The 18,297-nt window shown below is 35.1% G+C and overlaps 2 protein-coding genes across 2 annotated transcripts; one reads left to right on the forward strand and one right to left on the reverse strand.

The window, feature by feature from the left end:
* LOC109832389 lies at positions 4,621–6,207 on the forward strand. Its single transcript, XM_020399769.1, has 4 exons — positions 4,621–4,705; positions 4,792–4,929; positions 5,641–5,841; positions 5,968–6,207. The coding sequence occupies exons 1-4, from the start codon at positions 4,652–4,654 to the stop codon at positions 6,139–6,141; spliced, it is 567 nt and encodes a 188-aa protein (XP_020255358.1). The 5' UTR covers positions 4,621–4,651; the 3' UTR covers positions 6,142–6,207.
* On the reverse strand, positions 6,314–9,889 carry LOC109835439 (protein FAR1-RELATED SEQUENCE 5-like). Its single transcript, XM_020403420.1, has 5 exons — positions 9,871–9,889; positions 8,088–8,967; positions 7,740–7,998; positions 7,101–7,661; positions 6,314–6,919 (listed from the first exon to the last, which is right to left on the reverse strand). Exons 1-5 carry the CDS (start codon positions 9,887–9,889, stop codon positions 6,314–6,316), a joined length of 2,325 nt encoding a protein of 774 aa, XP_020259009.1.

Here is an 18,297-nt window from a genome sequence, read left to right on the forward strand (position 1 = left end):
ATAAGAAGGCCAACAGTTCTTACTATATAAACATTTGAACCCTGAATTGTCCTCTGACTCATATTCCAGAGTATATCTATTAACGAGTCAAACAAAAAAAAGAAAATTCCTTTTTCCCTGCCCCTAAATTAAATATTAAATAATGGTAGACTGGAAATGAAAACCCCTTTCCTTTCTCGCATTCGTTCTCTATTGTATTGCTGGAACAAAACAATATCGGATTCTGAAATCAAGGAAAGATATTGAAAAATAGATTTTCGAAATAATAGAATATACTTTTTTTATATGTATCGGAAAAGAATAGCGATTTTTTCCTATGGAGTATCCATTAACATAACAAGAAGATAAAATAAAAAATATTGAACATCAACAAATTTTTGTCTTGTGTGGTCTAAGGAAATAAAAAAACCACTTTCTACAATTTAATATATATCGAATTTAAATATCAGAATAGCTGATATAGTCATGATTCAAGGGGTCAATATCGAATTTAAATATCAGAATAGCTGATATAGTCATGATTCAAGGGGTCAGGTCCACTTACTTTTTTATTTTTATTTTTATGGCAGATTTAACTATTCACATTCCGTCGATTTCTCAACACTTAGGTTACTTTCAACATCTAATTACAAATCGAACGAAGGCGACCAGCAAGACTTCGACTATGGAGATGAAGAAAAACAACACAGAGACTCCAAAACCCTCGTCTTCAAGAACGGGTAAAACGATTCAAACCCTCGTATTAAAAATGTAATTTTTTTATCAAAGTTTGAAAATTTTTCATAGATTCAGTGGGGAAAGGTTCGTAATTTAGACATGAATCACTTGCATGTTGTTGAATACTTTTTTATTTTATTTTTTTAGCTTTCCCATAATATGTTACCGATGCATGTTCTAGTTTAGGGTTTTTATTTTTTACATTTGCCTTTATCTTGTTAAAAACAAACTAAGTTTTTCTTAATATTGCAAAATGTTTTCATTTGTTCTAAATGGGTAACGATTAATTCTGGTTGTCTGGATTCTGCAATATGCACTCTACTTTAATCTCCTCGATTCACTGCAGTGAATCGAGATTCACTGCATTGAATCGAGATTCACTAGAGTGAATCGCGATTCATTGGATGTATCTCTATTCACTAAAGTGAATAGCTACTTAGTGGAGTCAATTTGTATTCACTCAAACATAGAGAATCTCGATTCACTAATTATATGGTTTATGTATACTAACAGTGAAATTAAACTGTAACGATGATCAGTTTTTCCTTGTTGTGTTGAGTGACGAGACACTAAAAGAATGTATGGTATGTCATGGAGTTGGTTTCATATCATAGAATATGGATTCAATTTGCTGAAGCTCGATACAATTTGTTGAATTTGGATTCACTTTGATAAATCTCAATACATTTGGTTGAATCTTGATTCACTGTAGTTAATGTAGATTCACTTAAGTAAATCTCGATTCACTAAAGTGAATCTAGATTCACTTAAAGTGTATCTCGATTCACTACAATGAAACACTATTGACTGCAACGATTCAATGGAGTGAATTGATATTCACTCACGTGAATCGCGATTTAGTGCAGTTAAACGATATTCATTTCAGCGAATCGCTATTCACTGAAGTGAATTGCGATATGGATTATAATATCTATATTCAATAATGTGATTAAACCTTCATGCTTGCCATGCATTATGCAAAGTCTGTTATCATTAAAAAATGAAATGTCATCGGTTTAGCAGGTCTACGATCTAGTTCAAGAATAAAAAAAAGCATGTGTTGAGATGGTTTAGGTATTTACACCTATACCTCAACAGAAGACAACACGGGTTATGACCATGCAAAGCAGTGACGATGACTTCATCAACCCCCCAAATAATCCTGACAGTGAGGAAACATTAAAGCGTACAAGGGATGAAGACAATGAACAGACCCCAAAAAGAATGAAGAAGAAAAAGGTTGGTGTACTAAAAAATTTTAATTTTTTTTGTGTATTCAATGATGGATAATTTGATCTAATTATATTATTTTCCTCACTGGAGAAGCTTGTGAAAAAAAGATATGTGAGCTCCAACACTGACGATGACCTCGTGAACCCCCCAAATAATCCTGCAGCTGACGAAACATCAAAGCGTAGTAGGGATGAAGATAATGAACAGATGACAAGAGGAAGGAAAAAGATGAAAAAGGTTAATGTACTAAACATATTTTTACATTTGTGAACGATTAACTCTGGTTGTCTGGATTCTGCAATATGCACTCTACTTTAAACTCCTCGATTCACTTGAGTGAAACGAGATTCAATGCAGTGAATCGAGATTCACTGTAGTGAACCGAGATTCACTGTAATGAATCGAGATTCACTAGAGTGAATCGCGATTCATTGGATGTATCTCTATTCACTCAAGTGAATAGCTACTTAGTGGAGTCAATTTGTATTCACTCAAACATAGAGAATCTCGATTCACTAATGTGATGGTTTATGTATACTAACAGTGAAATTAAACTGTAACGATGATCAGTTTTTCCTTGTTGTGTTGAGTGACGAGACACTGAAAAAATGTAACAATGAATTGCGATATGGATTATAATATCTATATTCAATAATGTGATTAAACCTTCATGCTTGCCATGCATTATACAAAGTCTGTTATCATTAAAAAATGAAATGTCATCGGTTTAGCAGGTCTACGATCTAGTTCAAGAATAAAAAAAAGCATGTGTTGAGATGGTTGAGGTAACACCTATACCTCAACAGAAGACAACACGGGTTGTGACCATGCAAACCAGTGACGATGACTTCATCAACCCCCCAAATAATCCTGACAGTGAGGAAACATTAAAGCGTACAAGGGATGAAGACAATGAACAGACCCCAAAAAGAATGAAGAAGAAAAAGGTTGGTGTACTAAAAAATTTTAATTTTTTTTGTGTATTCAATGATGGATAATTTGATCTAATTATATTATTTTCCTCACTGGAGAAGCTTGTGAAAAAAAGATATGTGAGCTCCAACACTGACGATGACCTCGTGAACCCCCCAAATAATCCTGCAGCTGACGAAACATCAAAGCGTAGTAGGGATGAAGACAATGAACAGATGACAAAAGGAAGGAAAAAGATGAAAAAGGTTAATGTACTAAACATCTTTTTACATTTGTGAACGATTAACTCTGGTTGTCTGGATTCTGCAATATGCACTCTACTTTAAACTCCTCGATTCACTTGAGTGAAACGAGATTCACTGCAGTGAATCACTATTACTGAATCTCGATTCATTGAAGTGAAACTGGAATGAATCTGGATTCAGTACTACTGAATCTTGATTCAAATACATTGAATGTAATTTTAAACTATCGAATCTTGTCTATCGCCATGTTAATAATTTATGGTGACCAATGTCTGTGATATTCAAAATGCAGGATTGTATTGAGAGGGTTCAACGGAGAGCTGCAGAGCTGGAATCTGCAAAAAATATATTTGATGCTGAGTGTCAGACAATGAGAAAGCTGTTCCCCAATGACAATGAGCTCTTTCAGATTCAACAGAGAGTTTCAAATGTACTTGTTCAGGGGTGGGGACATCGTGTAAGTACCTGTGACGATGAAACAGCTGTGGGAAACATTGTTGATGATCCCCCTAATGTGAACACCAAGGTGAGTAGAGATATGCATGGTTCCCCTGCTGTTGATCCAATATCAGCTGAGATACCACAAACACAAGTCTCCCCAAAGTTTATTCAAGAAGTTGATAAGATTATAGAGTCTGTTAGCATGAAAAAGGATGACAGACCAGTGAGACGGAAGATCAGCGAATGTAGTACCCCACAGACTGAAGAACCTAGTTTTTCTCTTGGGCTGACACAAGATACTCAGACTGAATCAGTGGAAATGGTTGATGTTGTTCAGATTGCTAAAGCTTGTGAATCTGAAATCATTAATGAATCTGTACAAAGAACTGATAAACAATCTGAAGATGCTGCTGCAGTTAATGAATGTAAAGGTAAGAAAGTTCAGGTGGCCGAAAATAAGGGACATGCGGGAAGGGGGAAAGAAAAGAGGATGGTAAAGCCTGCAACGTCTCTTCGGTCACCATGGGTGCAGAGGGTATCTCAGATTACTGCTAGGCAAAGTCAGCTGGAAAGCATCATATGGAATTGGGTACATAGAGAAGTAAGGCATTCAGGTGATGATACCGCTGAAGAAGAGAATTTGTGAGTTCTGAACACTTATTTGATATTTTATTATTAGGTGTGAGACTCGCTATTGTTGCTGTTTTTTCAGTGAAATGGTATTTTGTCCCTTTATTAAATTGAATATTGTTACTGTTTTTCAGTGAAATGGTTTTTAAGTGGAGACAAATTGAATGTTTCTTACCTGCTTTCAAGACTTTCCTTCCTTCTGAGGACATTGAGGCAAATTTAATCAGCATTTGGTCCTATATTTTGAACAGCAGAGAAAAAATGAAGTCTGAAAATTCTCCACTTAGATTCTTCTGCAATGTTGAGACAACCGTACGTATCTTCCTTTATTTTATTTAAAATAACACTTGAGTAACATATTATTTAACCAGTTTTATGTTGTACAGTTTTGCAACATTCATCACACAGATGAGGCCAATGATGAATTGAGATACAGTCGGTTTGCTTCACGGATGGATGAGCAACTTGCTCTGTATCCACATATGAAGTTTAATGAGATTGATATGGTAAAGATTCGAAGACAATGTTTTTATTCTTTAGCCCAATTTTAACTATATCTGTAAAATCTCTGATTAAATTTCACAACAAATAGGTCTTCTTCCCCATAAATGCGTTTGAGCATTTCTACATTGTATGCTATGGGCTAAAGAATCCAAGTATGGAGCTGATTGACAATAGCAAAAACTGCCCAGACTACAAGGAAAAATACCAAGGTCGTCCTGAGGGTTTGGTATGTTTTTTCCACCTTACGTATGTTCTTTAAACATTAACTGGCAAAATACAGTAATAAGTGAATCCAGATTCAATATAGTAAATCTGGATTCATCCAGATTCACTGTAGTGAATCCAGATTCAATATAGTGAATCCAGATTCACTATAGTGAATCTGGAATTCACTAGAGTCAGATAATTCCAGATTAGCTAACTCTAGTGAATCTCGATCACTATAATTAGTGAATCTTGAAACTTTGATCTGTGTTCACATCACGTAATCACGATCCATATTAGCTAACTCTAGAGTCAGATAATTCCAGATTAGCGCTAGTAAATATGTGTTCACATCACGTAATCACGATCCACTAGCTATAACTAGTAATCTCAAACTTTGATCACTAGAGTTAGTGAATCTGGATTCTCATCTTACTATGAATCTCGATTCAATATAGCTAGTTAATCTGTGTTCACATCACATAATCACGATCCACTACCTATAGTTAATTCTAATGAATCCAGATTCACTAATATGAATCCAGATTCATTAGAGTAAGTCCAGGTGAACTAACTCTATTAAATTCTAGCGAGCTAGATCCAATGAATCGTGATTCAATGTCATTAATACTGTTTCCATATAAACAACCAAAACAAATTGTATATTACATTAAACATTACTGTATAATAATTTGGATTTATTATGTGACACTGATTAATTTTGATTAAACAGCACCAGAATTTTGTGAGATATTTGGCAGACAAAAAACATCACAAGGCGAGTGAAATAAATACATTAACGCCTGACAGACTTGAGATGGAGTGGAGAACGGCCGAAAACAAATTTGATTGTGGTATTTTTGTCATGAGACATATGGAGACCTACATGGGCGGTGGTACAGCAAATTGGAACTCTGGTTTTCATAGAGAGGGTGTAAGTGTTTAAACTAATAATGTGTTGATAATTTACATTTAGTCTTTTTGAATTAATAAAATTTAGAATATAAAGCACATCAATTAGCTACTGAATCTTGAACTGAACTTTTATTCATATGGACAGGAGCGATTAAAAAATCAGCTACATAGACTGAGGTCTATATACTGTTGCCAAATTCTTACTGAACCAACAAATGAATTGGCCAAAGAAGTCATCAGGAAAGCCCAACTGCACCATGCTGAAACTGCCAAATTCAAAAAAGAGACGAGGAAGATCACAAGATCTCAAAGAAAATGATATTCTGAAATCAGCATAATTTTCAATGTTGAAGTTTACAGTTATTGAGTACATTGTCACTTAATGTTATGGAATACTCTAGTTTGTGTTGAACTGCTTTTCTATGTAAAAACTGCTTTATGAGAATAGCTTTGTCATAGTTTTATTTCTGAAATGAAATATAACAACTAAATTAAACATCACTTTGTTGTACTGTTTTCTTTAATGGGCATGTCTGTGCGTCATGGAAATCGATTATTTTGCACATATTACACAGCCTTGGCACCTTCTTTTTTCGTTGAGTAAGTGATTTCTCATAATCACCAACAATTCTCCGTCCACACCCCTTGTTTCTACCTTCAATGGGAGGTTTAACGATCACTTCCGCTGGTATTTTTGAGCCAACAAAAAACTCCATTACATCATTTTTGTTCTGTGTGTCAGATTTCCAACTAGATTCACGCAAACTGTGCTTCAACTCCTTCAACTTCCCTTCCAGGTAGTCAAGTCTCTCACCATCTAAACCTGCCAAACTCACACAGGATTGGAAATCATACCATATGTCATTCAACTTGCGATTTGTAACTTCAATTGCATTGCACTGTTCTGATATTTCCTTGAACTGCAATGAATGCCTCATCTCAGCACCTTTTGTCCATCGGTTCACAACAAGATGTCTTGGTATTTTTGTTACATCAGCTTGGTTCAGTGCAAAAAAACCATGTCTACATACTATACCTATTTTCTCAAACAGCCTACACGTACATTGCACGTCATTGTTCAAGTAAGCGTGTTTCACCTAAAATTCAAAAAACAATGTATATTAGCACCGAATAAAAAAAGAAAATGACAAGCGAATGAAATGGTCACTGAATCTCGATTCAGTGGTGTGAATCGAGATTCACTTCATTGAATCGCGATTCACTGCATTGAATCTGGATTCAATTTTTATTGTTTCAATCTCCATTATTAAGTTTTACCTCAAATATTTTTCCATGTCTCTTTTTGTCCTTTAAGGAAAAAATCTTCACAACATCTTCTTCTGATATACTGTCGATGCTCATATCATAACAGGATGACATTATCTCTTTCTGTACCTCATAAAACATTGTTCGAGTGTACAACTCTGCTGCATCCCTCTCCAATAACAATGGCGTGTCCATTCTTGGCATCGACTTTGTTCCTTCATAGTTTAATCTTGCGTTTGTATGCCTTTGCTTCTCCATAGCACTCTCGTATCGGAGATAAAATTCTGTCAATGTGTCAGATCTACGGTTGAATTTGTCAAAGAAACTGTTCTCACTCTCTGATATTGATGTAGTCCGCAATAAACCGGCCATTGGATCATCAGCATAATAGGCTGGAATCCATGACTCCCGAATGTTATACAGTTCACACAACCATTCATTACTTTCAAGCTTATATTCTTTCATAACATCTTTCCAACCGACTTCAAATGTTGCTGGATCTATATCTATACTCCAAATCAGTGCATTGATCTTCCTCTTGAAATCATCCATCTTCGAAATGCATTTTGCCAACTACAATATAAATATATAACGAAAGATTCAGTATTTGTCTAATGAGGATTCATTATATTTATATGTGGGATTCATTACCTTTTGGTTAAATTTCTTCATGATGTGCCACATGCACAAACGGTGACGTGCTTCTGTAAAGACGGTTGGTATAGCTTGCTTCATGGTAGGGCACTGATCTGTAACAATACACTTTGGCTCGCGAATCATGCATTTCATGAATACCTCAAAAATCCAGACATAGTTATCAATGTCCTCTTTAGCTATCAATCCTGCTGCAAATACAACACACTTCTTATAATTGTCGAGACCAGTAAATGGAACAAACTTCATGTTGTACCTATTGTATCACATACAAAAAATATAAGATTCACTATGATATATAATTACAATATTGAAAATAGTAAGAGATTAACTATAAAATCTTACTTGTTTGTGGAATATGTAGAGTCAAATGATATCACATCTCCAAATACATCGTAATTTCTTCGCCCAATAACATCTGCCCAAAAGATGCGAGTTAATCGACCGCCTTCATCAACTGCATAATCATAGAAAAATCCATCACTCATCTCCTTCTTATCCGTGAACTTCTCGATGATCATTTGAGCATCTCGATCACCAATATAAAGCTTCACATCCCTACTCCAATTTTTAAACTCGGTACAGGTAGCACCAACATTAGAATAACTTCCACACAACTCCTTAGCAAAGTTATATGTTTTGTTAGGCCCCATGTTGGCTTTTGCTCCATCAAATACAAGTTTCTTATGTGCGAGACCGAGAACTCTATTTGACTTCAAAAATTGTTTCCCACTACCGGAGACCAAAAAATGAGAATGCTCTTCAACAAATGAGAGAACATTATATCCTTTCAAACCATCAAACTTAAACACGACTTTAGCTTTGCAACCACATCTACTAGATACAGTTCTCCTTCTCTTTTTCGAACTGCTACTAAAATCATCAAAATCAACATCCATCTTTGATTCATTGCTGCCAGCTCTACTGCAAACAATGTGTTTAAGAAGAACTGTACCGTCCTCATGTTTCTTCTCTGTATGCCGTCTGATCTCAAACCCACTTTTACGTCCATACTCTCGGTAAAACTCTATACCATCCTCTAGTGATCGGAAGCTTTGGTTTAGATAAGGTTTAAATTCGGCTTCAACCCGAGGTTTCCAATACATACCACCACCTGGTGATTCAAAAGGAATCGAGCTAACTTCGTCCATTCCATCTTCCAAAAAATCACTGTCCGATGCATTTATAACATGTGGTTCCTTAACTTGTTCATTACTGCCTACAACTGAAAATAAAAGAACATAAATAATATGGCTATGTTTTTATATACTGAATCTGGATTCATCGCAATGAATCTGGATTCACTGGAGTGAATCTCGATTCACTAATTTGAGTACATATGGTTTATATGGTTAAATTCAATGCAGTGAATCTCGATTCACTAATTAAACCATATATGGTTTATGTATATTAACAGTGAATTCCCATATTTTCTTTCGTGAATCTGGATTCAATGAATTGAATCCACATTCACTAAAGAAAACATGGGAATACATTATGAAGATCATTGCATTCCCTGCACAACTAGAACTTGTTCAACTGAATTCAAGCTCTCCAATTAAATTGACATAAAATGTTCACGAATATAAACTCCTAGATAATAAGTCATATGACTAAGTTTTGATATACTGAATCGGGATTCATCGCAATGAATCTAGATTCACTGGAGTGGATCTAGATTCACTGCATTGAATTCATATCATTGCTAATTAATCTGTAGTGAATCTCGATTCACTGCAGTAAACAAGTGAATAAATTATGAAAAACACAATCGAGATTCATCGCAATGAATCGAGATTCACTGGAGTGGATCTAGATTCAGTGCATTGAATTCATATCATTGCTAATTAATCTGTAGTGAATCTCGATTCACTGCATTGAATCCAGATTCACTGCAGTAAACAAGTGGATAAATTATGAAAAACACTGCAATCTATAACAATGAATCTCGATTCAATGCAGTTAATCTAGATTAACAACTATAACGTGTTCAACTGAATTCAAACTCTCCATTTAAATATCCATAAAATGTTTAAGCGTGTAAGCTCCTATATAATAAATCATATGACTAAGTATTTAAATACTGAATCTAGATCCATTACAATCAAAACAACTAGACCCTGCACACCTGAATTCAAGCTCTCCATTTAAATCTCCATAAAATGTTTAACAGCCAGCTGCTGGACGATGATCGAGAGAGCTGAAAAACGCTGAACGAGAGCTGCTAGACAACGAACGATAGCTGCTGGACGATGAACGACAGAGCTGAAGAACGCTGAACGAGAGCTGCTGGACGATTTCCCGATGAACGAGAGCTGAAGAACGATGAACGATGAACGAGAGCTGATGGACGATTTCTCGATTGAGAGAGAGCTGCTCTTCGTGACTGTTGGGTTGCCTGAGCCGTGAGATTGCATGGAGAAATGGAGAACTCAACAGAGAAGCATTAATTACCTCTCTTTTATTTATTTATTTATTTATTTATTTATTTATTTATATTTTAGACTCTTATGACACTCTCTCTTCATGACTCATGTATATGTGTTCACTTGGTCCATCTTTGTATGTGAGTTGTGTTTAGCATACTTTACATCCATTCTTGCTCACATATGTTTGCCTTAATCATTATTGCATATATTCTATATGGCTTTTTTGATAGGGAAGTCTTTCCTTATTTTTGTTTATACTCACTTATGCATTTTGTTAGGGGAAGCTTTCACTCTCTTCTTAATCATATTGTTTGTCCTCATTTTGATGTTGACAAAGGGAGAGAAACATGTATATTGTGAGTATATATTACTTTGGTTTTTTCATGCATGAGCATTACAAATTATATATTCATTTGATATCATGCATATTTTTATATACTCTTTGTGTAGATTGTTTGTCATCATCAAAAAGGGGGAGATTGTTAGCATCATGGTTATGAGCCTACTCCCTAATCTTGTTTTGATGTTTACAAATAATTCCTAACATTGTGTGTCGAGTGCTTGTATTTATTCTATTAGGTAATCTACACAAATATCGAAGTTGGAGGATGGATGGGCTAGAGCTTTCACGATCATATCCTTTAGAGGATGGAAGGAATAGGTGTGTGAAGCAATACAATTCAAGTCAAATATCCAATATCAAGTTTCATCCGTAAAGTTTACCAAAACGAGCTTAATTGAAGATCAAGATAGCTTGAGTAAATTAGTTTAGGGTTTATACTTGTGTGTTAATACTTAGAGATTAATCTTATACACACATACACGTTTTGATTTTATAACTTTCAAGTTTAAATATGAAACAAATATACTTATCTATATAAATACATACATGTTTCATATTTATCATTTTGGTTTTAGTAAAATGCATATATTATGCAAAACTTCATTTTTAAGAAAATACTGTGTTTATAAAGTCTATAAAGGCATACAAAAGTTTTCAAACTTTAGTTTAAGTCAAAATATCAAAAACATGTGTATTGACATTTTATATTTTGACTTATTTTGTAAAATGATAAGTTTTCACAATTGAGAAGTGCAAATTGATTTTTTTTCAAACATGTTCATTATCATGTTTATAAACATTTTTAAAGTTTTACATTTTTTAGAATTTATTTGCTATTTTAAAAAGGGGTTTAAAAATCAGATTTACTATTCAAAACAGATTGATATTGTGTTATCAGTCGACTGATGCAAGGGATCAGTCGACTGATGAACTCGCCTGGAATTACCAAAAGTTTTTGTTTTTGCGACTGATGAACTATCACTCGACTGATGAGTTTATCAGTCGACTGATGAGGTTTTGAGTCGACTGATGTGCTATGAGCTGCTTGTAACGGTCAGCTCATCAATCGACTGATGAACAATATCAGTCGACTGACGCCTGTAACAGCTAGTTTTTCTAGCTTTCTGTTTTTTTATCTTTTTGCTGGTTTTTCTTGGTTTTTGGGCTTTGGTTTTCATCCTATATATACCCCTTTGCCATAACTATTTTCAACTACCAGAAAAAAAGGTTTAAAATAAGTTTACAAGAGTTTAAGATTTGTTTAAGTTTGTTTTAGTGTTTGTTTGGTTTGTGAAGAAATTTTCACAAGAGCTAGAAGAGATCATCCTTTGGTGTTTGAGCTTCATCTCATCTCTCTCTTATTTATTCATTGGAGAAGTTTTCTAAACTCAAACTCTAGCTTTACATTTATATACTTGTTTGATTATCATTGTTATTAAGCTAGATTTCATATTTGAGTTTAGTTTTGATTTATTCTCTTTGTTACACACACCCGCTTGAGCTTTTAGTATTTTCATATATAGTATATTTGGGTTGTGAGATATTGTAATATTAAGTTGAGCTTAATTGAGTTCTCACCTTGTTTAGAGAACAAATTATTTGTGTTTGAGCTTTCATTTGCGAGGTCACATTGTATCGCACAAATACACCAAGAGGAGTGTAGAGGTGAGAGACGTGGTTGGGTTCTAAGAGGAGTGGTTTCGGTAGTAAAGCCTAGTGAGAGGTAGTAATTCCGAGCACTTGAGGGAGATATGTGAGAGGCCAACACTTGAAGTGGTATTTGTGTAGTTGCATTGTGAGTAATTATGAACATTGATCGGTGAGCGTTGAAAACCGATATTGTATGGTGTAAACGTTTTTCGGGTGAGCGTCAAAAACCCCATTGTGTAGTGGATTCTCCCCGGGAGTAGGGAGCGGAGACGTAGGTCGTAAGGACCGAACTCCGTGATCATTTACTTGTGTTTGAGTTTGGCTTTGACGCATTTATTCGTGTATATTTTCATATTGCCATTGTTGCATGTTTATATCACTCTTATTTATATTGCTTATCCTTGCTCATATATCTTGTTGTATATCATAATTGCTAGGATATTATTAATTAGTTTTTAATTAATATAAATATCAGATTAGATTAGCATAAACTCTATTCACCCTCCTCTAGGGTGCTTTCACATCCCGCTCAGGAACCGACACGCTGCCCATCAGTTGACACACTATCTATGCCCAAGAAACAAGGTGATGCCCGCACAGATTCGCCAATAACACCAGCATGTCACACCAACAGCGACCCATCATATTCTTCATAAATGCACCTCAGAGATACCAATCATCGATTATTCAAATTTCACTCAAACTCCTAGCCACGTTCGAATGAAAAGGGCTGGTGTTATATCTCGCAAATAACCCGTGTTAATCCTCTCTCTAGAGTCGACACATGTCCCATGACTATTAACCTTCTGTCCAAGCTCATTCTAAAGTAGGACAACTCATGCAGCATAAGCGCAAGCTTTTCCAAACATGTCTCCGGTCAGACCAATAACTTACGAGGCCGACTAGAAAGACGGTGCTTGTCGATCTGATCTAAAATTCGAGATGAGAAACATCTGTTAAACCCTAGAGGGGGGGGTGATTAGGGTCTTATGCTAATCTAATCCGATTTTATGCCAATTAAAACTAATTAATGAGTTATCCTAGCAAGTATAAAATACAACATGATATGTGAGCTAGGATAAGTAATATGAACAATGAGATATATCCTATATGATAAAAATATATCTAAGGATATATAAACTAGCACAAGGGTGATATAATCAAACTATAAAAGTGATAGGGCAAAATATACAAGAGTAATAGGCAATGGTGATATAAGATAAATGCATAAGCAAATGCGCTAATGACAAACTCAAACACACTCAAATGATCACGGACTTCGGACATTCCATCCTACGTCTCCGCTCCCCACTCCCGGGGAGAAATCCACTATCACAATCCGGTTTGGAAGCCGGAACTTCTACACACTCGGTTTACAAGTTCACCGAAAACTCTCACAAATAATCACTATGCAATCCCACTCTACACCCTCACAAGTGTTGGACCTAGACGTGTCTCCCTCAATTACTCGGATATCACCTCTCCCTAGGTTGGTCAACCGACGCCACTCCTCTTGGGACGATCCCCGACTCTCACCACACACTTCTCTCGGTGTATAAGTGTATTACAAGTGATCCTCACAATAAGCACAATATAACAAATGATTGTTCTCTAATATGGATGAGAACACAATGAAAGCTCACACTCAATTGTTACAACTCTCACCAACCCAAATATACTATGTATAAAAATACAATAAGCTTAATGTGGGTGTGTGTAAACAATGAGTGAAATCAAATCTAACTCAAATAGTAAACTAGCAATAATAAGAATATGAAAATCAATAATAAAATTGCTAGAGAAAAGAGTTAGAAAACTTCTCTATAAATACAAAGAGAGGATGATGAAATGTTGAAGATGAACTCCTCAACAACTGATGTAAGCTCCTCTTTGTAAAAAAAAACCAAACAGCCTTTAAACCAAACTTAAAACCAGACTTAAACTCTTTTAAAACTTGTTTAAAAACTTCTTGGATAGGTGTAAGAACTGAGGTCAATGGGGGTATTTATAGCCTCCCAAGACCTCAACCAAAAACCCCAAACAAAAGACCAAAAAGCCCCAACCAACGGCTGCAAGAAAATAGCCGTTAGGATGGAAAAGACAGCACGGCGGTCGACCGTGACGTTCTCGCGGTCGACCGTGAGGCATATGCAAAGCTGAGTAACTTCCAGAGAGTTTGGCGGTCGATCGTGGCGGTCGACCGCGGGTACTGTAGCACTGTGTATTAGGTTTGTAAAATTAATTAAAAATAGTAAATCAGCTCCAAAAATTATGAAATTTTGTGGAAAAGTTTTAGACATGTAGAATGACATGTTAGAGAAATAATTTATGAAAAATAATTTTCCAGTTGAGAGAAATAAATGTTTTAACACAGATATACAGTTTCTGAAAATCTGCTGACATACACGATATTGTAAAATCAATTGGGCATAGTAAATCAACTCCAAAAATAGTAAAATTTTGAGGGAAGTTTCTAAACATGTAGATAAATATGTCAAAGAAAGAATTTCTTGAATATCACTTTTCATTTATGAAAACTCATCTGTTTTGTAAAACATGCACGAACATGCACGAACGAAAAACATGATTTTGTAAATTCAATTAAACATAACAAATCAATTTCAAACTTGATAAAACTTTAGGAAATGTTTGAAAATGTGATTTTGAACATGTTACAAAAAAGAATTTTCCAATTTGCATTTCCCAATTGTGGAATCTCATTATTTTGTAAAATCACATAAGTATGGACTTGTAAAAGCTTGATCTTGACAAAATGAGTTTAAACAAAGTTTTGAAAACTTTCCAATAGATTTATAAACTTGATAAAAGATATAAAATAATCCAAACCAAACGTGTGTGTGTGTGTGTGATATTGACCTTGAAGTATTAACACACATAATATAAGCCCTAAACTAATTTACCCAAGCTTGATTGGTCTTTAATATGCTTGACTTGGTAATCTCGCGAATGAAGCTTGAACTTGATCTTTAACTTTGAATTGAAAGGCTTCACTCCACTATTCCGCCAACCTCCATTGGATATGATCGTTGAAGCTCTATTCCATCCATCCTCTCCATTGGATATGATCGTTGAAGCTCTATTCCATCCATCCTCCAACATATTGTTTATCTAGAATAAATATAAAACACAAACACTAGACAAACAATATTAGATATAAATTGTTTGTAAATCATCATCAAAACAAGAAGGCCAACAACATCCTCACTCAGCCTACCATTCGAACTCACAACACTCAACTCATCCAAATCGACAACTTACAAAGCCGACCAGAAAGGCGATATTTGTCGGTCTCCAACAAGGCGAGTCGGAAGGCGATGCATCCTCAAGTCCCCCGCCAACAATTGATTGCCATCACATTAAATTTATGATCAAAGTCATACTTACTCCAACCCAAAAGTCTTTATGACTCATTGGACCTCGACAGCACCATGCCGCCTAACCACTATTGCATTAAACACCTGAGTGACTCATCCCCCTCAGCAGCCGACATCTATAAAGTAAATGCTCACAAAGCCACCTGTTTGAACTTAGCCTAAGTTACCCTTTTGCCCCCTTTGCATCCGGTATAAAAGGGAAGTGATATCTGCTGCTTAAGATCATATTTGCTCATCTTCTCCACTCAAGCTTAAACCACCAGAGATCCCAACTCTGGCCTCTTAATATTTATGTGTAGGATGGATCTATCGGTCTTAAGAATGGGTCATTTGAAGAAGTTCGAGAACTCTAACACCCTACATAATCCACAGATAAACTCTCTCTTAGATAAACTGACATCAACAAGGGGTTTGCTGAGTGACCCCCAAAGTTGAGGGGGTTGCTAAATTTAACCCTTTGTATAATTGCACTATTTTAAAGGTGGTTTAGGGCCTGTTTGGTTACTTTTTTTGTAAAACACACAATTGCTACAGTACTATGGAATTAAGGGCATGTTTGTTTGCTAATTTTTTAGGCTTGTAATACTATAGAAGTCAGGTACTACAATATTACCCTAAACTCCTCTACTTGGTTTGTTTAAATGAGTGTGCTATTGTAATTGAGTTGGCGCTACTGTAGCTGAGTTAGCAGACGTTCGGTATTTCTCAGCAATAAGCAGAGATTTGGGCCCGTGTTACTATAGCTGTCAAAAACGGCTAGAGCACTCAATACCTCGTTACTGTAGCTACTGCGCGTTTTTACAAAAAGTCACCAAACATGCCCTAAGTGGTACAGTTGTGCCTGACAGCTACAGTAACGCGATCCCTATTTCCTAACTTTTTACAGGGAATTGCCGAGGGCCTGCCAACTCCGCTACAGTAGCTATTGACTCTGCTACAATATGCAACCATTTTAACCTACCAAACAGAGGAGTTAATTATAAACACTGTAGCGATTGATAGTTACAGTATTACAACCCAAAATTGGGCAATCAAACACGCCCTTAGGGAGGGTTATTCATTGGGACATTTGGGGGGATAGTGAGATAATTTTGGGGATTCTATTCCATAATGTTATTCATTGGAACAATAAAATATGGACAATACCTTTTTGTGTTATTGGTTTTTTGGAACACTAGTGAGACAATTTCAACACTTGAGATAAAATTACCCCACTCATATACAATTTTTTTTCTCAATAGTAAAAATTTACCCCATCCTCCTTATTGGAATAATTTTGTTCTACTTTGAAGGCAATTGGGATAATTTTCAAACCTTTTTGTATTACTTGAACTAATACATGCTAATTATATTATAAATATATGACATGATATATAAAATATAAAGTAATAATATATTCAATATATTATATGTAATAAAATAAAATATTATTATAGTTTAATTTATATGTATAATTTATTTTATGATATTCTATATATTATTATGCAATATCACATACTATATTATATAATAGTACAACATATTTATTATAATATTTGTAAAACCCCGAAAGTTTGAATATTTTATGATAAATATGTTATATGGTGAAAAATAATATATTTTGATGTTTGAATATGATAAGAATTAATTTAACATATATTTATGAATATATGAGTGCATATGTACAAATCATGCACAAAAGCCAAGAGTGAAAATCTGGAAATAATGACTAGTTGAGAGTTTCTATATTTTACATACCGATGCAGTTAGAATATGAAAAAGTGTAAAATACTAAAGTTGTAGGTCTCTTCAGTAGCTTTTTTAAAAATCTTTAATCACCTCATTCCGAGGTCGGATGCGAAAGTTACATCTAAAATACCGAAGAGTATATTTCTAGTCAGACTGTGTTTTCCAGTTACGGATTTCGGTTTTTGGGCTTTAGTTATTCGGGTTTGCTGTCATATATATGCATGTTTATACATGAAAATCATCCCTTTTCTTCTGAGTTTCAAACCCTAGCAGCCATTCTCATTCTCTCTCAAACCCTAGCCCTAAACTTATGTTCTCGGGGAAGTTTCATGAGGAGAAAAGTGAGGAGAAGGCGAGATTTGCGCCGTTTGGCATAGAGGGATCTTTCTCACAAGTTTTTTTGGGAGTTCATCAACACCCCTCAGGCAAGTTTCATCTCGCCCAATCCCTCACCCAGTTTTTAAATGTTTTTAATAATTGTTTTCTTATGATTTGTGAGCCTAACATGCTAGTTTATGTATAAACATAGATCTTATTATTGTATATTGCAAAGAGAACAAGTTTTCAGTTAATAAAGATCACACACAAATTTCTTAATGTAGATCTAGATCTGGAAATACTTCTAACAAGAGTTTTTAAGAAAAATATTTGTTTTCGAAGGTTTCGACACGAAATATACATGTTTAAGTTTTTGATTTGCTTTATCTATAGTGATTAGTCTATAAATCACATGTTCTAGTTATGCTAAATCATTTATGAAGGTTTAATAATACCTATAATTATCACACGGAAGTTTAGGATCGAACCCACGTAGAACAAAAACCAAACTAGGGTTTCTGCTTTTACGCAGTCGACCGTGACGGTCGATCGCGTGCCGTGCACAAAAGCAGTAAGCTTCTGCTCCAGTCGCGGTCGACCGTGATGGTCGACCGCTAGGAATTTTTGCTGTTTTGTCCTGTTGTGTTTAGGTTTGTGTGGCTGGCATAATATCTGAGTTATTTGGGTTTGCT

Source organism: Asparagus officinalis, chromosome 3 (assembly GCF_001876935.1).
Source record: "Asparagus officinalis chromosome 3, Aspof.V1, whole genome shotgun sequence".
Lineage (NCBI taxonomy): Eukaryota > Viridiplantae > Streptophyta > Magnoliopsida > Asparagales > Asparagaceae > Asparagus > Asparagus officinalis.

Excerpts from the sequence above, each read along its gene's own strand:
- LOC109832389 (XM_020399769.1), top strand. The coding sequence starts at position 4,652 with ATGGATGAGCAACTTGCTCTGTATCCACATATGAAGTTTAATGAGATT. Across the intron at positions 4,706-4,791 it reads AGTTTAATGAGATTGATATG|GTCTTCTTCCCCATAAATGC; the intron begins GTAAAGATTCGA and ends CACAACAAATAG. Across the intron at positions 5,842-5,967 it reads CTGGTTTTCATAGAGAGGGT|GAGCGATTAAAAAATCAGCT; the intron begins GTAAGTGTTTAA and ends TCATATGGACAG.
- LOC109835439 (XM_020403420.1), bottom strand. Across the intron at positions 7,662-7,739 it reads TGAAGAAATTTAACCAAAAG|TTGGCAAAATGCATTTCGAA; the intron begins GTAATGAATCCC and ends TTTATATTGTAG. Across the intron at positions 6,920-7,100 it reads GACATGGAAAAATATTTGAG|GTGAAACACGCTTACTTGAA; the intron begins GTAAAACTTAAT and ends TTTGAATTTTAG.